This window comes from Podarcis filfolensis (genome assembly GCF_964270895.1).
Source record: "Podarcis filfolensis genome assembly, chromosome: 1".
NCBI classification, from domain to species: Eukaryota; Metazoa; Chordata; class Lepidosauria; order Squamata; family Lacertidae; genus Podarcis; species Podarcis filfolensis.
In genome coordinates, this window is record NC_139604.1 from 20,151,647 (window position 1) to 20,169,021 (window position 17,375).

General features: G+C 51.0%; 1 protein-coding gene across 1 annotated transcript; it reads left to right on the forward strand.

Annotated features, from left to right (window-relative positions):
* Positions 1 to 573: 573 nt before the first annotated feature.
* DLX1 (distal-less homeobox 1) lies at positions 574 to 5,497 on the forward strand. The gene is made up of 3 exons (XM_083572878.1): positions 574 to 1,572; positions 2,436 to 2,635; positions 4,280 to 5,497. The coding sequence occupies exons 1-3, from the start codon at positions 1,260 to 1,262 to the stop codon at positions 4,532 to 4,534; spliced, it is 768 nt and encodes a 255-aa protein (XP_083429004.1). The 5' UTR covers positions 574 to 1,259; the 3' UTR covers positions 4,535 to 5,497.
* Positions 5,498 to 17,375: the final 11,878 nt, after the last annotated feature.

Sequence of the window (17,375 nt, forward strand, 5' to 3'; positions counted from 1 at the left end):
GAAATTGATCAGATGCACCCTCCGCGGAACATCCCAGTCCCAAATGCACACACCTGACTATATACCACAACAACTTTGCCGGTGGCAGTTGCTGTTTTCTTTCTAAGCAGCGGGCATGGTGGGCTTCAGGCGGTGCTAACCATTTCTGGACGCGCACGCACGCACCTCGTGTCCCCGTTACTGGTCCTAATACAGTGGTACCTCGGGTTAAGAACTTAATTCGTTCCGGAGGTCCGTTCTTAACCTGAAACTGTTCTTAACCCGAAGCACCACTTTAGCTAATGGGGCCTCCTGCTGCCGCTGCACGATTTCTGTTCTAATCCTGAAGCAAAGTTCTTAACCCGAGGTACTATTTCTGGGTTAGCGGAGTCTGTAACCTGAAGTGTCTGTAACCTGAAGCGTCTGTAAACCGAGGTACCACTGTATAATATTTGAAGAAGCTGGACGATCTGTTCCCATCTCTCTGTGAGAGACCTCCTCCAAGGGGGAGATCTGCAAGGGTAGGAGGGGGTCTGAGAGAGAGCGAGAGAGAGAGAGAGAGCGAGAGAGCCCCCTTCCTCTCTCTCAATCCATCTGATGTTCTGACATCAGGTTGTTGGCGCTGCTAGAGGTAGTAGATAGCAAAATCGTTTGGAGACGTCAGAGGGGTCCTGGAGCCTGGGATCTTTCCCTCTCCATAGGAGGGGTTTTTGCGCCCCTCCTTCCTCCCCTGGGGGCCAGGGAGGGGTCTCTGGGCGGCCCCCCTCGCGCTGGCCCCGTCCAGCTCGGCGCCGTCGTCTCTGCCTTCTCTCCTTCCTTCCTTCTGCTGCTTCTCTCCTTCCTTCGCGTCTCTCTCTCTCTCTCTCGCTCGCTCGCTCGCTCGGGTCCAGCAGGCGAGCCCCCGAAAAGCGTCTCCGGCCAATCGCGCGCGATCCTGCCAGGCGGCGGGCCAATCAGCTCGGCGGGCTCATGCATATTCATCGCTTTTGGCTGAGTCAAAGCTTTTAGGCGAGTTTGTGTAGATCTCCAAGCATCATGCCTTAGACTTTTTCAAAGAGACAAACTCCATTTTCTTATGAATGGAAAGTGAAAAGCCCCGGGCCTCTTAAATTGGGTCCTGAGAGAGAGAGAGAAAGAGAAAGAGGAAAGAGAGAGGGAGAAAGGGAGAGAGAGAGAGAGACCCCCCCAAAAAGGCAGGCTGGAGGAAGAGAGAGAGAGAGAGACAGAGAGAGATCGCCAGGGAGAGAAAGAGAGAGAGGCACCCAAGGCAGCGGCGCGCAATGACCATGACTACCATGCCAGAGAGCCTCAATAGCCCTGTCTCCGGCAAGGCGGTCTTTATGGAGTTTGGGCCGCCCGGGCAGCAAATGCCGCCGTCGCCCATGTCTCACGGACACTATTCCATGCACTGTTTACACTCGGCCGGCCACTCGCAGCCGGACAGCTCCTACAGCGCAGCTTCGTCCTTCTCCAGACCGCTGGGCTACCCCTATGTCAACTCGGTCAGCAGCCACGCGGCCAATCCTTACATGAGCTCAGTGCAGTCCTACCCCAACAGCACCAGCTTGGCTCAGACCCGGTTAGAGGAGACAGGTACGTGCCTGCAGAGGGGAGGGGAGGGGAGCTGGCTGGGTTCTGTGGGGAGAAAGGGGGAGGAAACGGGGGAGGGGGAGGGGAGGGGGGGCTCTGGGAAGCACCAAACGACACCCCTCCCCAGAAAAGAACAAGATCTGAAAGGGGGGAGGGAATCCCGAAGGAAGCAAAACATAATAATAATAATAATAATAATAATAATAATAATAATGTTATCAAGCTACACCCCCCCTCCTCTTCCTCCTCCTTCCCAGTCCTCAAGAGAGCAAGCAAATTCCTCCAGCCAAACCTCCAAGATCTCTGGAGTTTGCACACAAAGCCGCCCCGTGCCCGGCTGGCAAAACCCAGAAAGAAATTCCTTCTCTCCTCTCCTCAATCTCTCTCTCCCTCTCTCTCCCTCTCTCCACCCCCCCCCCCCAGATGTGCGCCTATTAGGCTCGGCAATTATTTATTGCGTAGCGCTATAAACAATGTATGCAATTAAGGGTAATTAAACCTAAAGTGCCGCCGCCTGTAAAAATAGCAAACTTTCTTTCTTCTCCGGCGACCGAGCCTCCGGGACTCAGCAGCCTCTCTGGAGTTGCCGAGCAGCAGCAGCAGAAGAGGAGGAGGAGGAGGAGGAAGAGGCAGCCACCGGGCTCCGGGGCTCCTTGAGAGTGGCGAGGAAAAGGAGGAGGAGGTGAAGGAGGGTTGCTTGACACGGCTGCTCCCGGGGCACCTCCAAGGCCAACGGAGGAAAATTTGGGCCCTTGTTAGGATTGCCTTCTCATCAGCACCATCAGCATCGCTGGTCATTGCTCATCCATCCATCCCTCCATCCAGTCATCCAGTCCCTCACTGGCCCGCTTTCTTGCTTCTTGCAGGGGCCGAGACGGAGAAAAGCACCGTGGTGGAAGGCGGAGAAGTGCGCTTCAACGGCAAAGGGAAGAAAATCCGAAAGCCCCGGACTATTTACTCCAGTTTGCAGCTGCAGGCTTTGAACCGGCGGTTCCAGCAGACTCAGTACCTGGCTTTGCCCGAGAGAGCCGAGCTGGCCGCCTCCTTGGGGCTCACCCAGACCCAGGTAGGCAGCGCCAGCAGCACCTGCATCCCCAGAGCATCCTTCGCCCGCTCAACCCCATCCCTGCGCCCCAGGAACTTCCTGGCGGCCTCGCCTGCCCGCGGCCCTCTCGGCTCGCCATCCCTCCGGAGGCCCAAGAGGCAAGATCCCGGGGGAAGCTGGGCGGGGTAGGTGGTGGGGCTGCTGCTGCCTGGTGGTGGGGCAGAGGGCCCTCCGAAGCATCAGTCGAAAAAGACCTTCTTCTGCTCCACTGCTGCCCCACCACCAGACCATGTTCGCTCCCCTACCTTCCCAAGCGCGCTTAAGATTTAGGAAACCCCTGATCTCATTGATGTTTCTTCGAGAGCTTGCCATAAAAAAGTCGGTCGATCTCTCTCTCTTTCTTTATCTATCTTTCCAACCCCCGCGTTAAAATTCCAAGGAGGGGCACTGGAGAGTGGCATGCCCGTTTTTAAGGGCAATTCTGGGGAGAATGGTGTCCCCAGTAATGATAGCTGCCCTTATCCTATGCCTGGCTTACTCGGTCTTCCTGAACCCAGTGGAACTAATTGCCCTCCCTCCCTCCCTCCAACAAACAAACAAACAAACAAACAAGCAAACAAAGATGCCCAGGTGATGTCTTGAAGATGTAGGTGTTTAGATCTCCATTTCTGAAGGATCTCACCATCTGCTCCAGCGGTTTAATTGTCCATCTTTCAAGTCTTGGAGGATCCTATTTGGTTTGGGTTAAAAGAAGGCTCCTCTCCCCCTCGAATCACATACAAAGGCGCGCGCCCTTATCTTCTCAACCACCATCAAATCTTCACCTTTGTCTATCTGAGAAAGATGTACAGGGTGTGTGTGTATTTGTCACCCAAATAGACTGATCCCCGTTGCAAAATGCGATTTTTCTTATTCTTTTTGTTTAAGTTGCTCCAAATAAAATATTTCATTTGTCTAGACTTGGGTCCCTCGTGGGCTTTGGAACCTGGGAGATCCGAGGCCTTTTGCCTCTGTGATGTATCACCCTCCTGAAACTTGCTTCTCTTGGAGCAAGGCTGTCCCATCTTCCTTGTGGCGCAGGAACTTTAATTAAGGATGGCGGCTTGATTTCAGTAACTGTAGTTGGGATTGTCTTTAGGATTCCTAGGCCTTAAAACCCCCCAAAAAACTCGGATGTTGCCTCAGATGGAAACTAACAGGCCTTCCTGCTCTCAACCCATGTATATATTTTTTAATTTTTTAAAAACTGTCCTTGTGGCTCCTCGAATGACCCACACACTTCGCTGGTGGTGCATTTACGCATTTGTTTTGGGGGAGCTCTTTTTGTTTTGTTGTGTTTACAGATGACCTAGTGCGGGGAGTGTGGTTTTTAGCTCCGCTAAAGAAAGGGGAGAAGTTAGTAGTGCGCCTTCATTTCCGGAAATGTGGTCCCCCGAGCGAAAGACGCGCGTTGGTATCAATCAAGCATCCCTCCCTGGGGGTGGGGGAATCACAGCCAAGCGTTGCCTTGGGCCTTGGGCCTGGTACCATATTTCTCCGGGCAGAGACCCTCTTGGCCACTGGGTGCCCTTTTTCCTGTTGCCTCCCGGATTCTGTCTAGCTTGTCTTCTCTGCTGGCGCCTTCAACTTTCGTTTTTCTCTCTCTCCCCACCCCTTTGGGGACAGGTCAAGATCTGGTTCCAAAACAAGCGCTCCAAATTCAAGAAACTGATGAAGCAAGGAGGGGCCGCTTTGGAAAGCAGCGCACTGGCCAACGGCAGGTCCCTGTCTGCCAGTTCCCCCCCAGTGCCCCCAGTTTGGAACACCACCTCGACGTCGGGTAAGACCTCCACTGGGACCCCGGCCACTTACATCCCCAGCTACACGTCTTGGTACCCTTCGGCCCACCAGGAAACTATGCAGCAGCCTCAGCTGATGTGATTGGGGTTTTTTGGAGGGGGTTTTCTTTCGGGTTTGGTATTTCGTTCGTTTTTTGTTTTTTTATTTTTTTATTTTTAATATAATAATAAGAAAGAAAGAAAAAGTTGAACCAACAAGCCGATCTCCCCGTCGGCATCAACCAGAATACTTAAAAGAAAAAGAAAAAAAAATACTAAACACCCCACACAAACACGCGCTCGAACACTGTGGTTAGTTTGGGGAAAGCGCGCACGCACGACCCAAGGAGCCTGAGAAAAGGCAACGTGGGAAGAGGCGCCAGCCAAAAAATTTAAAAAAGAAAAGAAAAAAGAAAAAAGGACACACCACGCGCGGACAGTCTTTGGGAAAGTCCTCCTGGGCGCAGCCGCTGCTGAGCTGCCGGGCGAGGCAGGCACAGATGCGACGCGGGGCTGGTTCCCAGTGCAGACAGCTGACGCGGCAGCCACGGATCGGCCCGAGAGCAGCCGGACAACAGCCTGCCAGCAGCGCCGGAAAAACCCTCGGCTTAGTTGGACAATCAGGAAAAAAAATATGAGAAGAATAATCTGTTTGTACCAGGAAGAGGGGCGGGGAGGAATCTATGTCCTCTTTCTTGTCTGTCTCTCGTGTCTGTTCTAATGAAATGTAGGTCATTCCCTTCATCTCTGGTCTCCGAAAAACGGAACACAAGTCGTCTTTCTTTCTTTCTTTCTTTTCTTTCTTTCTTTCTCTTTCTTTTCTTTCTTTCTCTTTCCTTCCTTCCTTCTTTTCTTTCCATTCCCCCCGCCACCTCCCACAATGTTCGTTGTTAGTCCTCGGTGTATATTTTTTTTTCTTCTGTCGAAGGGGAAAGGGGGGATTTTTTTTGTTTTTGTTTAAATTATTATTATTTATTGACTTTGAAATCTACCACTATGAGAGTCCTAAGCATTTTTCTATAAAAAATAATAATAATAAACTTACGGGCAGATCTGGTTTGCAGAAGTGACGTTGTTTTCATGCTGTTTGTTTCAAAGCCGAAGACCTCGCACACATACTAGGGAGGAGATGCTCAGGCGCTCAGTTTAATTTTAATTTTAATCTGTGTGCATTCGCTTTCCTGTTTCGGGAAGGTGTGGGGCAGACCGGAACGAGAGCATTCGGGTTTCACACACGCATTTATGGAGAGATCTATTCCCCCACCCGCTTAGCGCACGTCTCACGTTAATTATAACTGAGAGAAAGAATTTTTAAAAAGCGGGGGGGGGGGGAGAAATAAAGCAAGGTAGTTTGCTTTGGAAGCAGAGTGAGGCCAAGGCGTTGTTTTCTTTGCTTTTAGCGAAGTAACCATGCCCGTGTACAGGCAGCTACCTTTAATGAGCCAATTGACTAGATGCCAATTGGGCTTCGCAGCTTTAAATCTCAATTTCTTAAGGCCACGGAATTATCAATGTGAAATCTCCCTGCGCTTATTTTCAAGTGCAACCTTTGGTCGCTATACATTTTTTTTAAAAAAATTAATAATAATAATATTGTCCTGTGAACACGTTGCACAAAAACTAGCTTTTTTATTGTTTTGGGTTCTTTCTCCCACCCACCCCGCATTTTTAAAATTTAAATCGGGCGTGGCTACAATATAGGATGCTTTGTGAAAGCTGAGATTCTTGGAGATTTTGCCTGTGGACAAAAAACCAAACCAAACCAAACCACCCTCTCTGGTGCTCTACGTCGGAAGATGCGATACTAGCCTTGGGGTTCCGCGCTGTTGCTTTAGTGCTCTAAAATGTCAATGTTTAGTTTTGCATTTGAGGAGATTAACTTATTTCATTTTTTCATATGGGGTGGGGTGGAGGAATAAACAACAAAAAGAGGATGAAAACACACACACACAAGCCCACCCAACGCCGCCCTGATTCAGCCACCGTCCTGGCCCTGCCCTAAAAATATTTGCACACACAATATGATGAAAAGTTTCTTTTGATAGTGTGAAATTATGTTTTGGAAGCGGGGGGGTGGAGAGCCCGTGCCATGTTTCCTGCCGGGGGCGGATGATGAAGGGACACGGGGACTTTAGGTCATCCTATCCGTAGTCGTGAAAAAGCGAAGAAAAAGGCAGTTGACTGATTGGAAACGTGACCTGCGGTGGAGAGAATCATTTGTAACTTGGGTTGTTCTGATGCGCGCAAGGGTTAAAAGGAAGAAACCGCACGATCTTTAATGCTCATTCCCTAACGAGGCATTGTGAGTGTGTGGAATGAAATCAAGGGTGAGTTGTGAGCTCAGAATCCTGGTTCCTGTGTGCATTCTGGATGCGCTACGGTGGTCGGATGGAAACAAACCACCTTAAAAGCGCGACGGAAACGCTCAGTTCTGAAGTGAGAAGCCCGGGCTGGATCTTCTGCAGGGCATTAAGGGAGGCTCTCTTGCAAATGGAAACGCAGGGCGCAGGGGCGACGCAGCGCAACAGGGCGCGTGCATGTGTGCATGGGGTAAGAAGCCCAGACCTAATCTGGGCTGCGATCTACTACAACGCTTTTCTTTTGCTTGTTCCCCAACTCCCACTACGATCTTGAATTTATGGTTGCTTCTATAAATAACTCTCCAGCGAGCTAAAGGCTGAAATATGGAGACACTTTCCTCCCAGGCAGCTTTCCAGGCAAGGTGCTATGTTTAATTCCATCCTACGCGATCGCCTTTCCCTTTGCGGGGGCGGGGGGGGGATGCAGTGAGTGCGCGCTTGCGGTAGGTCTTCGCTCAGGAGGCAGAACAGGTGCTAGCTAGGGAAAAGGTCTGCGGTTGCCTTCTTAGAGGAAAGCAAGAGGAACTGGGACGGAGGGGGGGGTGAAATGGGCAAAAAAAGACGGGCTTGCCTCTGGTTTCAGAGGCACCCAGGTCTAGGAGCTGAGGTCCTGCGGGATTACAAAAGAAAGAGAGGTTTCCCACCGCAAATAGCGGTATATTATTATTATTATTATTATTATTATTATTATTATTATTATAGCGTATGGCTCGGGACAGCTTGGAGCACACGTGTGTGTGTGTGTGTGTGTGTGTGTGTGGTGCAGCTTTCTGCCCCCTCTTGCTGCCCTGAATTTTAGCTCTCCTCTTTTTTTAATTATTCCTCCCCCAAACAACCCCGAAGACGAGCCGCCGCTTGTCACTACCTCCTGCGCCGTTTCGTCAAGCTCAAACTTTTCAGCGGAGGAAATTGGCAGCTACACGCGTTTCCATCCCTAAAACGCGATGCCGCCTCTCTCTATTAAGCATCCAGGAGGCTGGGACCGGCTCCAGCGGAGCCTTCCCCTCGGGGACGCGCATCTGTTTGGACAGCAGTTCTTGGGAAGGGAAGGAGAACCTGGAAGAAAGGAGATGGGGGGGTGCGGGGAGAGAAAGATTTCTATGGGCATCGCACATGTATGTGTGTATGTAGGCAAGCACGCACGGGGGATGACAAACTGGGTCTTTGACCTGGGTAACAGAAAGCCTAGTTTCGCCATTGCAAATGCGCCTGGGCAAGAAAATAAAACCGAGATTGGGGTGGAGGGCAGCGAGGAAGGCGAGGGATTGAGGAAAGCGGTGGATCACCGTTTGGGAGGTGGTTTTACTGTCTTTCTCTATGGGTGGTCTCTGTATGTGAGAGATCAGGGGAGGGGATGGCTTAGGAAACTTTGGGCGCCTTGCACAGGCTTTTGCGCCTTGCACGTGGTTTTGGAAGATCAAAGCGCCACCGCTTTTGGAGAAGAACAGCTGTGTGTGTGTGTGTGTTGGTTCTTTCTTTGCTCATCAGGACAAGACAAAATTCAATAGATATTTCTGAGGCACACCACCGAAGTCTCAGAAGGATGCATTATGTCCCTCGACCCCCGCCCACCCCACCTCCTCCGCTTAGTTGCTATTAAAAATGAATAAACAACCAATCCACATAAGCCTTCAGATTCATCACCCCAGAGCCAGAACGAGGACACTTTCCCTATTTCCCCATTGAAGGGAAAGTAAAGAGGAGTTTGCGGAGCGGCACGTGGGGCCTGTCGTAGTTTGGTACCTCGGGGCAAATGGCAAGTGAGATGCGTCACTCGGGCAAACTCCGCCGGCAAAGTTCAGTATGTCCTACCAAGCGGGCGGAGGAAAGCAAGCAAAAGAAAGATTAAAACTAGATAGATCACCGCTGGGATCAGGACCCAGATCCCAGAGCCAGGGCTTTCCCGCTGCCTTGGCAAGATCATCTTTGCTCTGTGTTTCTGAGACAGAGAAGGAAGTTCCTTCTCTCTTTCGCTCCCCCCCACCCTTTCCTCCAAGCTGAGGATTGCATCCGTTTGCAAGTTCCCTATGGGGTGAGTGGGTGGGGAGAGGAGGAGGCAAAAGTGGGTGGGTGTTGCGGGGGTGGGGGAGCAGGTTTCCGGGAGGCTGCTGGAGGAGGAAGCGAATGATAAATTGTATCGATTTTTGTTTTGACACGCACCCATTTTTCAATTCTGGGCGATGAGTGATCAAATGATGCGGCCCTCTCTGGCTAATGTACTTGGGAGAGAGACGGAAAGCGGGAGGGAGATAAGGCACCATAGTGCGGTGTGTGATTGTGTGTGTGTGTGTGTGTGTGTATGTGGGGTGGGGGGGTGGACGGACAGGGGTGGGAAGGCACCAGAAGGAACTGAAGCAGCTTGGAGGAAAGAGAGACAAGCCAGGCCGTGGGAGAATCCCAGCCCGCCGGATTCCCCGGGGAAGAAAGAGAGAAGCTGCCCGCAGGGGCTTCCTGAAACCTCATTGACTGGTTTCCTAGATCCCCCCGAAGACAAAATCTGGCCGCCACCCGGTGGTTAGCAGAGACGCTTGAACCACACATGCCGGAGCCGGTGGTGGCCGCTTTGCGCGCGTCCCTCCACTCCCCCTCCGGGAGAAAGCCTGACGCCGAATCCAGAGGCCCCCTGTCTGAACGCGAGAGCGAATGATTTGGAAAACAAAACCGAAATCCAACCGCGATGGTCAAGCAAACTTCTGGCTGGGTTGCTCTCCTATGCTGCGGCTCCTCTTAATTCAATCAAGGTCTTGCTAAACCGTCCAAATGGAGAAATTATTAGTTTTCTCCCAACGAAGGCGGGCTCGAGTTAGCGCCTATTATAACTGTACATTTGCAAATGTTAATCTCACCACAGACCTAATTAATTCTGCCTTGTTACTGACAAGCAGTTCATCAAATATCTGATTCGAAGATGTTCGTAATGAGGATATTAATTAAATTCTGAATCATCCGAAAGGGCTTCTATTGAAACAATACCTCATTACAATGATTAAAAACTGATTTCGAATATTACGCCTTTCCCACCGTTCTCTCTCTCTCTGCAAACACAGAACCCTCCCGGATAAATCTGCACATGGCAAAAAATATAAAATATAAAAATGAATTACAAAATGTGCAATTTAGGGATATGCATTTTCCCCATTTTGGGGTGGGGTGGGGGTTGAGGAAAGGAAGCGCCAGCCCCTCATTTCCCAACACTTCTGCAATAGGTTACACGCAGCTTAATGATAATCAAAATGACTTTTTTCCCCCTCTCCCCCCCCCAGCTAAAAAAGACCCCAAAGTGCGCGTACAGCTGCAAAACCCAAGAGGGTCAGCATCATTTCACTGTATTCTCTTCTTGATTACAAGCCGAGCCCATCAAACACAACATAATTACAGTAATTTCAGGTTTATTTATTCTAATGCAGTTTCCCCATCTCTCTGGTAATTATGAGCAATTTTTTCGCCCAGGGAATCTTTTTGCATTAACAAAAGAGATAACGCACTGAAAGCCAAATTTGCTGTGCATTGAGAATGGGGAAGAAGAAGAAGGGAGGAGAGAGAGAGAGAGAGTGAGACAGAAAGAAATAAAATAGGTGCGAGAGAGCTGCCATCCCTTCCCGCTCCATTCTCTGCTCTGCAGAGTGGAGCGCAGCAAATTGCCTGCAGGTGTGCGGAGCCCGGGCTGTCAAAGGGGGGGGGGGTTAAAAAAAAAAAGAGCGGACTTCCAAATTAGCAAATGCACAATGTTGAAGTAATGAAGACCGACTTAGCAAAATTGCCAAACAACAGATACCTCTTTAATATGTCCTGCTTAAAAAAAAAAAAATCTTCACACACACTCCCCCATCCCCATATCCACCCACAACTCTTTCGTGTTAAAGAACCCCCTCAATAGCTGGGGACTTGTCAGTCTCCCACAGCAAAGCCCAGCTGCATCTCTGCATTTTCAATCAGTCCAACATATAAATCCCATCCAGATTACATCCATCTGCCTTCTTCCCATTCTCTCTCTCTCTCTCTCTTTCTCTTTCTCTTTCTTTCTTTCTTTCTTTCTTTCTTTCTTTCTTTCTCTCTCTCTCTCTCTCTCTCTCTCTCTCTCTCTCTCTCTCTCTCTCTCTTTCTATTTCCAGCACACGCAACACACGCGTTTCCCACTCGCGTATGACCAAAGGAAATTCTCGACTAGTCCCTGCAGACGATTTAGCCATCGTCTTTCACCCATGAGCAGATTCTTAGAAGGGGGTGCTGTGCGAAGCCGTCCCCACCACCTCCTCTTGAACCCATCTGCACCTACCCACATGCGAACCTTGGGTATGCCCAAGTAAATGTTACAGAAGAGAAAGCTCTTTAAATCAGTGCAAATGATCAAAGAAGAGAGAGAGAGAGCAATCAAGGAAGGGGGCGACGGGAAACGGGGGGTGGGGGCTTCCTCAACTTTACTTCTTGTCCTCTTTTTGCTATTAAAAGCAGGCAGGTGAAAGGAAAGTGCGGGGGGCCGTATCGTTGGAAATGGAGGCCCCCCCACCCTTCTCCAGTGTCAGCCTCTCTCGGTGGCTGCGCGCACCACACCGTCACGCTTGTTCTCCACGGATAGCCACTGCCTCTCTCTTGTTACCTACACAGCTTTACTTCAAGAACGGAGACACAAACCAAAAGGTGGATCCGGGACATATATAAATATATATATATATTCAACAACTCGCAGAGTCCTCGAAGTCCAGCGCGCGCCCCTCCCCGTCTTTACCTTCGTATACTATATAAACCTTCAGGGATTGAGCACCCCTTTCTCTCCCCGCGCCACTCCTCCCCATCCGTCCTCATGCAACACACACACACACACACAATAATCTTGACACAACTGACAAGAAGTTTTGGATGAAGAATTGGTTGATGCGCCATCAGCTCCTGCGCCTTTTCTCCTATGCCGGAGCTGGGAAGGACGAGAGGCATCCATGAAAGTGGGGGTTGTTGTGGGGCGGGGGGTGGAAAGAGGAGAAAGAAAAGAACTGAAAATAAAAAATAAAAAATAAAAAAGAGGGAAGCCGTGTTATCCCCCGCCCGGTCCCGTCCCGCCGCGTCCCCCCAACCACACTTAACTTACCTTCGGTGTCAATTTTCCTGCAATCCCCATTCGCTTCTGCTTTATTGCAAAAGGTTGGAACCAGCACGTTGGTAGGAAAAAGTTGAGGGGAAGAGGTGAATAGAGGGGTCGGGGTTAGGTTGGGGAGGCTGGGGGGGGAAGAGCCTTGCCACAAGAATAAATATCCAAAGGACTCCCAAAAAATGTGGGCTTGAGGTCCCTGGGAACCGAAACTCAGCCTCTGAGCGCAGGAGGATTTTTCGCAGCCCTCCTCTTGCAGAATATCACTGAAATTTTCTGCTATATAGCCTCTGTCTTTATAGCTGATGGGAAAAAAATTGCAGATTATTAGCATAAATGTTTACTCTTCATTACGCTGATGACATTGTGCACTCGAGATCTTGGTAATCTTTGGGAAAATTATGAGTAATTTTTAAAAATTTTAAAGCAGCAGCAGTTACCGTGCAATTCAGGCTAATTCTGCGTAGGCTCCGAACGGATATAATTATCGAGGAGTCAAGATGTTATGCTAAAAACTATGCATTGATATTCCCATTTATTATGTACATACAACTTTGACAATGTTGATGCTTGAAATAGCAGGAAATTGTCTTGCGCAAAAATTACAGTCCATATTAGGACATGTGAAATTGCGAAGAATTATATAGTAATTGCAGGCTTTCAGATGGGAGAGCCAGAATGCTCAAACTAGTGCAAATGTGGATAAAATTACAGATCAGAGCAAAAATTAGGGGAAAAGGGGGTCTGGGATTTTTCAAGTTGGCTATAGGATTCCGGAAGTGTCTAATGCCACATGATTGCTACAGCTTTAGGGGAGATATTCATGCCTCAAATAGCTCTTTGGCCAGAGCTGCTTTAATTGGATTTCTTGGGTGTTCTTTTCACCCCCCACCCCCTTCAAATAGGGCCAAATGAGCAAATCGCCTGCCCAGTGGCATTTTTTTTAAAACCCCAGGCCCTCCCCCCGACCATCAACTCCCCCCCCCAGCCCAAGATACAGAGGGAGCTTATTCCCTTCGCTCAGGTTGCGTTCCAGGGTGACACCCCCATTGGAAAAAAGGTGGGTGGGTGGGGGTTTAATTGCACACCATTACACGCCACCCTGCGCTTTCACCATTCTTTCCCCCACCTACTTTCCCAGCCCCCCCCCCGGGGCGATGCAAGCACTAGGTGCTCTGACAAGCAGCAGGAGAGGGAGGAAGGACACGTGGGGGGGGGGGACACGACCGAGAAACCGAGCCGTTGTCCCAGAGGAAGTGGGGTGCAGCTGAAATTAAGGGGAACTGATTTTGGGGGGGTGCAGGGTGAACCACCAGGCAGCCGTGATCGTTCTGGAGAAGGAAGGGTGGGGTTATTTGTGTATCTGAACTAACCAGTCATCGCTACCACCCATCCTGTCCGCTTTTACCAGGGCGGAAGAGGGTTGTGGGGTGGGGTGGAGGAAAACGAGCTCTCTTCTTTCTCGGCCCACCATCTCTCTCTCTCTCTCTCTCTCTCTCTCTCTCTCTCTCTCTCTCTCTCTCACCCCCCCCTCTCCTGTGATATGGCCATGTGAGATTCCCTCCCGCCCCAAACCCAGGCGAAATCTTAAAGACAAATAAACGCAGCAACAAGGCTAAAGGTCTGAAAGGGGATCGTTGTTGCTTAAGGCATCTCTCTCCACCCCCAGCCCAGCCCGTCTCTTTCTCTCCCCTGCTGGATTCCAAAAGGTTACCAAAAGGAGGGAAAGAAATGTGTGGCGGGGTGTGGAGGGGATATTCATGCTGCCCCACTCCCACCCGTGACAATGTGCACGTGTTTTGGAGTCAATAATAATAACAATAATAATATTTAATAATTTTATTATTTATACCCCGCCCACCTGGCTGGGTCTTCAGGATCAGAACAGCAATACAGTAATAACAATGGCAAAGGAGAGATGGACGACTTTGATCCTAGAGCACATTCGTCTCCAAGCCGGGTGCCCCCTGAGGAACACGTATTGTGTGTGTGTGTGTGTGTGTGTGTGTGTACATACATACATATGCATGCATATACATATATACAGATATCTATATATATCTGGAAACGCCAGCCGAGTCCTGTCTTCCCAGCTGCGATCTCCCTCGACTCTGCGTCTCCGTTCAAGCAGGACAGCTTAAACGGTGGGTTCTCCCCCCCGCCCCCCGTTTTATTTTAAAGCCCCAGGGAGGAACGTGATGCCTTGCAATCTACCAATCGCGGCCAGAAACATTTCCGGTTATGTACACCTTAATTCTCGAGGCGTCGGACCTCTGTTGCTTCCTGGATGCTGAGGCCGCCTGATGAGAGATGCAACCAACTCCTGCTTGATCCTTTTTCATCTAAGCGCTGAAATGCAACATGCACGCATTCAGCTCTAAATAATAATCACAATATCCCCGTTCTGTTAGTGTGATGAGATGCAAGGTTGCAAAATACGATTGTTGTAGGTCCCGCCCCCCCGGGCCACAGGTGCAGTTACTTGTCTCATATTTGCACTCACCGACCAACCCTAAGATAGGTACCATTCAGCCACCAGATACGTCTGTAGCTGCACCCAAACCTGCCCCTGGACCATAAATTATAACGGTATTTTGTTGGTGATTAAACGCATACGGAAAATATGCAGCCTGGCTAAATCTGATACGTCTCCAGTTGGTGTAGGCTCCTTGCCATCGGAAGCCAGGATCAGTTTCACCCAGAAATCAGTGGAGCTCCGTTAGTCCAGCTGACAATAGACGGAGCTATTTCGTCCTCGATCGGAAGAGTTTATTCTTGCTCAGAAGACTACCACTCGGGTGTCTGCTTGCAACAGTAATAAACGATGGCAATGGACTGTTGTTTCCCTTCGTTTCCAAGCGTGTTGGTATTTCACCAAAATACTGAACTGCCTTGAGAGACAGAAGGTGCATCAGTACACCAAACAAACGAAACTCCTGTGTTGCAACCTGGAGGAAGAGATTATGGAGAAGCCTTTAAAAAACGCCCGCTCCAACGCACGTTGTGTGTTTGAAGAGATTTTATTATTTATTGGAGAGATTTTATTTGTAAAAACATGCGAGTTTCTTCTAAATTGAGGCCGAGGACCCACGTGTTTAGGGCTGCCCATTTTCGACAAGTTGCAAAATAGGGCTTGGGAAGCCTAGATGGGCATATTTTTCCAAACCAAAAACCCCCAAACCCTGTTTGCAGGAAGTTGGGAAATATAGTTACAGACGCGTAGTATCACTAATTATGCCAAATTATGCTCCGACGGAAGCCAGCCAACCTTAAGATACATATGTTGGAAGCCGCCCAGAGTGGCTGGGGCAACCCAGTCAGATGGGCGGGTACTATTATCATTATTATTGGGCTGGTACCATCATCATCCTTATTCCCCTTCCCAGTTTTCTCCTTAAATCGGCTGTGCCTGTATGTATGTGCGTGTCTCGTGTGAATCCCTTGCCCACGGCCTGCGCGCGCTAAGTGTCCACACACGCCCCGATTACTTCGGAGTAGCCCCCATTCAACCCAGTGGCGGCTTTCTTCCTCCGCGGTAAACCGGCACAGGAAAAGACCGAGCCGCGTTAAGGCCGGCGGAAACATCCCGCTCGTAATCTGACCGCCGTGCCCAACGGCGACATGATGGCGTGTCTTCAGAGGCGAGAGTGCTTCATTGGGCTGCCGTCCCCGCCTGGCGCCTCATGGCCGCGGGGCCAGAATCTTGGCTTTTCTTCCCCCACGGTCGTCGTGGGTTGGTCGGTCCGCCTTGGGACTCGCGGGAAAGGGTGTCGGCTTCCCTAGTTCCACGCCGTCGGCTTCCCATTCCCATTTTTCGCCGTCGCTGGAAGGAAGGAGAGCGGGGTCGCCACAGAGACAGGCCGCGGGGGGGCGGCGGCTGCGGCCTTGACAGGCCTCCGTTGTCTCTGAGGGAGCGCGAGTGTGTGGGAAACGTCTCCCTGCGCCGCGCCTGAGGCGGCTGTGGAGACACGAGCAGGCCCCGCCTCGGCTTCCTCCCTCCCCGCCGCCCCCCAAGCGCCGCTGCCCTTCTTCACCCCACGATCTCTTCTCCTACCCCGCACCCTACATTTCTTCTTCCCACCCGCCTTGCCCTCTTCAAGCGGGAAGGGCCTTGCCCCGCACGCGATGCCGCCCCCCCAATACATTTTCCCGCCTTTTTGCCCCGCTCTCCTCCTTTTGCCCGTCCTCTTTCAAGGGGAAGGCGATTGAGGACGGATTTTTATTAGGGGCGGGTTTTTGTTGGGTGGGCAGAATCTCAAATTTGTATTGATTCAGGGGGAGCAATTGTCCCCCCCTCTTTCTACGCCCATGGTTTACGGCTCCGGCGCAGTGGCTTGAGAGAACTTAGGCCCGTTGAAGAGCCCAGGCCCGCTTCGTTGTCCGCCACGAACTGACAGGAAAAAAAGCTCCTTTTCCTCATCTTTGACCCGCGGCATGTGGGGAACGATAAAGTGTCCCGGCTTGCAGGGTTGCTGTGAAGATGGCTGCCGGACATAGTAGTCAACTCCTAGGGGCCGAAGTCCCTTCCGCCGCCTACCCCTCAATAAAATATTTGAGGTCCGTCGGGCTCCCACCAAAGCTGATGGGGCGAAAGGCGTGGAGCGGGGCTTATCAGGGCCTGTCGGCCGCCCCCCACCCCAATATCTTATTCAAGTTGGCAGATCATGTATATGCGACAGGTTTCCCTCCCCTCATTTTGGTTTTCAGAGAACAATTATGCCAGAACAGGATTTGTGGGGGCAAAGCGTCCCCCCCCGCCTCAGCGCTTGGGTTTCGCCCGCCTATCTGTGTCCGCCCCACCCCCACCCCGACCCGCCTTTTTCGTGCCAAGGCCCGTTGCGTGATTCCCTCTCAGGCTGCACATTCCCCGCCTCGGGCGCTTCGAGGGTTTAGGCCCCTTAATCATCCTGTCTGTTTGGCAGCCGCATTCGTCTCCTCCTTTCTTTCTCTCCCTCCCTCTCACACGGAAGGAGCGAGCGAGAAGGAGGTAGAGAGAGAGAGGCCTGGCCTGCTCCAACTCCCGCGCTCTCCGCGCCGCTGCCAGAGAACAAGGAGAGCCACACATTCTCCTCGAGCGGAAAGGTCGCCGCCCCTGGGCCTGGCAGCCCCGAGCTTGCCAGGCCCGGCCTATTGCCACCGCGCCAGCCGCTTTCTGGGCAAAGAGGCCCTTGTCAGGGCACCCGCCCGCCTCACGCAACAGGCGCACGCGCACTCCGGCAGCGAAAACCAGAATCCCCTGGGGCGCACAAGGCCTATACCGTGGGTCCAACCCCACCAGCGAGAGGAAGGAAAATGGTGGCCCTTTCCGTCTTCCTACCAACACTGTTGGGGTTTTTTTGGACGCATAGAAAGGGGGAAACTGTCCAGCAGGGGAAATGAGATGGGGCAGAGGAATAGGGGATTCTTTACTGTGGAAAACACCTCTATTATTATTTCAATTTATATACACTAGCCTTTCTCAAAAGATCCCAGGGAGGTGTCCAACGTTAAAAACACATAAC

Coding starts and splice junctions, on each gene's coding strand:
- DLX1 (XM_083572878.1), top strand. CDS start 1,260: ATGACCATGACTACCATGCCAGAGAGCCTCAATAGCCCTGTCTCCGGC. Junction 1,573..2,435: donor GACCCGGTTAGAGGAGACAG/GTACGTGCCTGC, acceptor TGCTTCTTGCAG/GGGCCGAGACGGAGAAAAGC. Junction 2,636..4,279: donor TGGGGCTCACCCAGACCCAG/GTAGGCAGCGCC, acceptor CTTTGGGGACAG/GTCAAGATCTGGTTCCAAAA.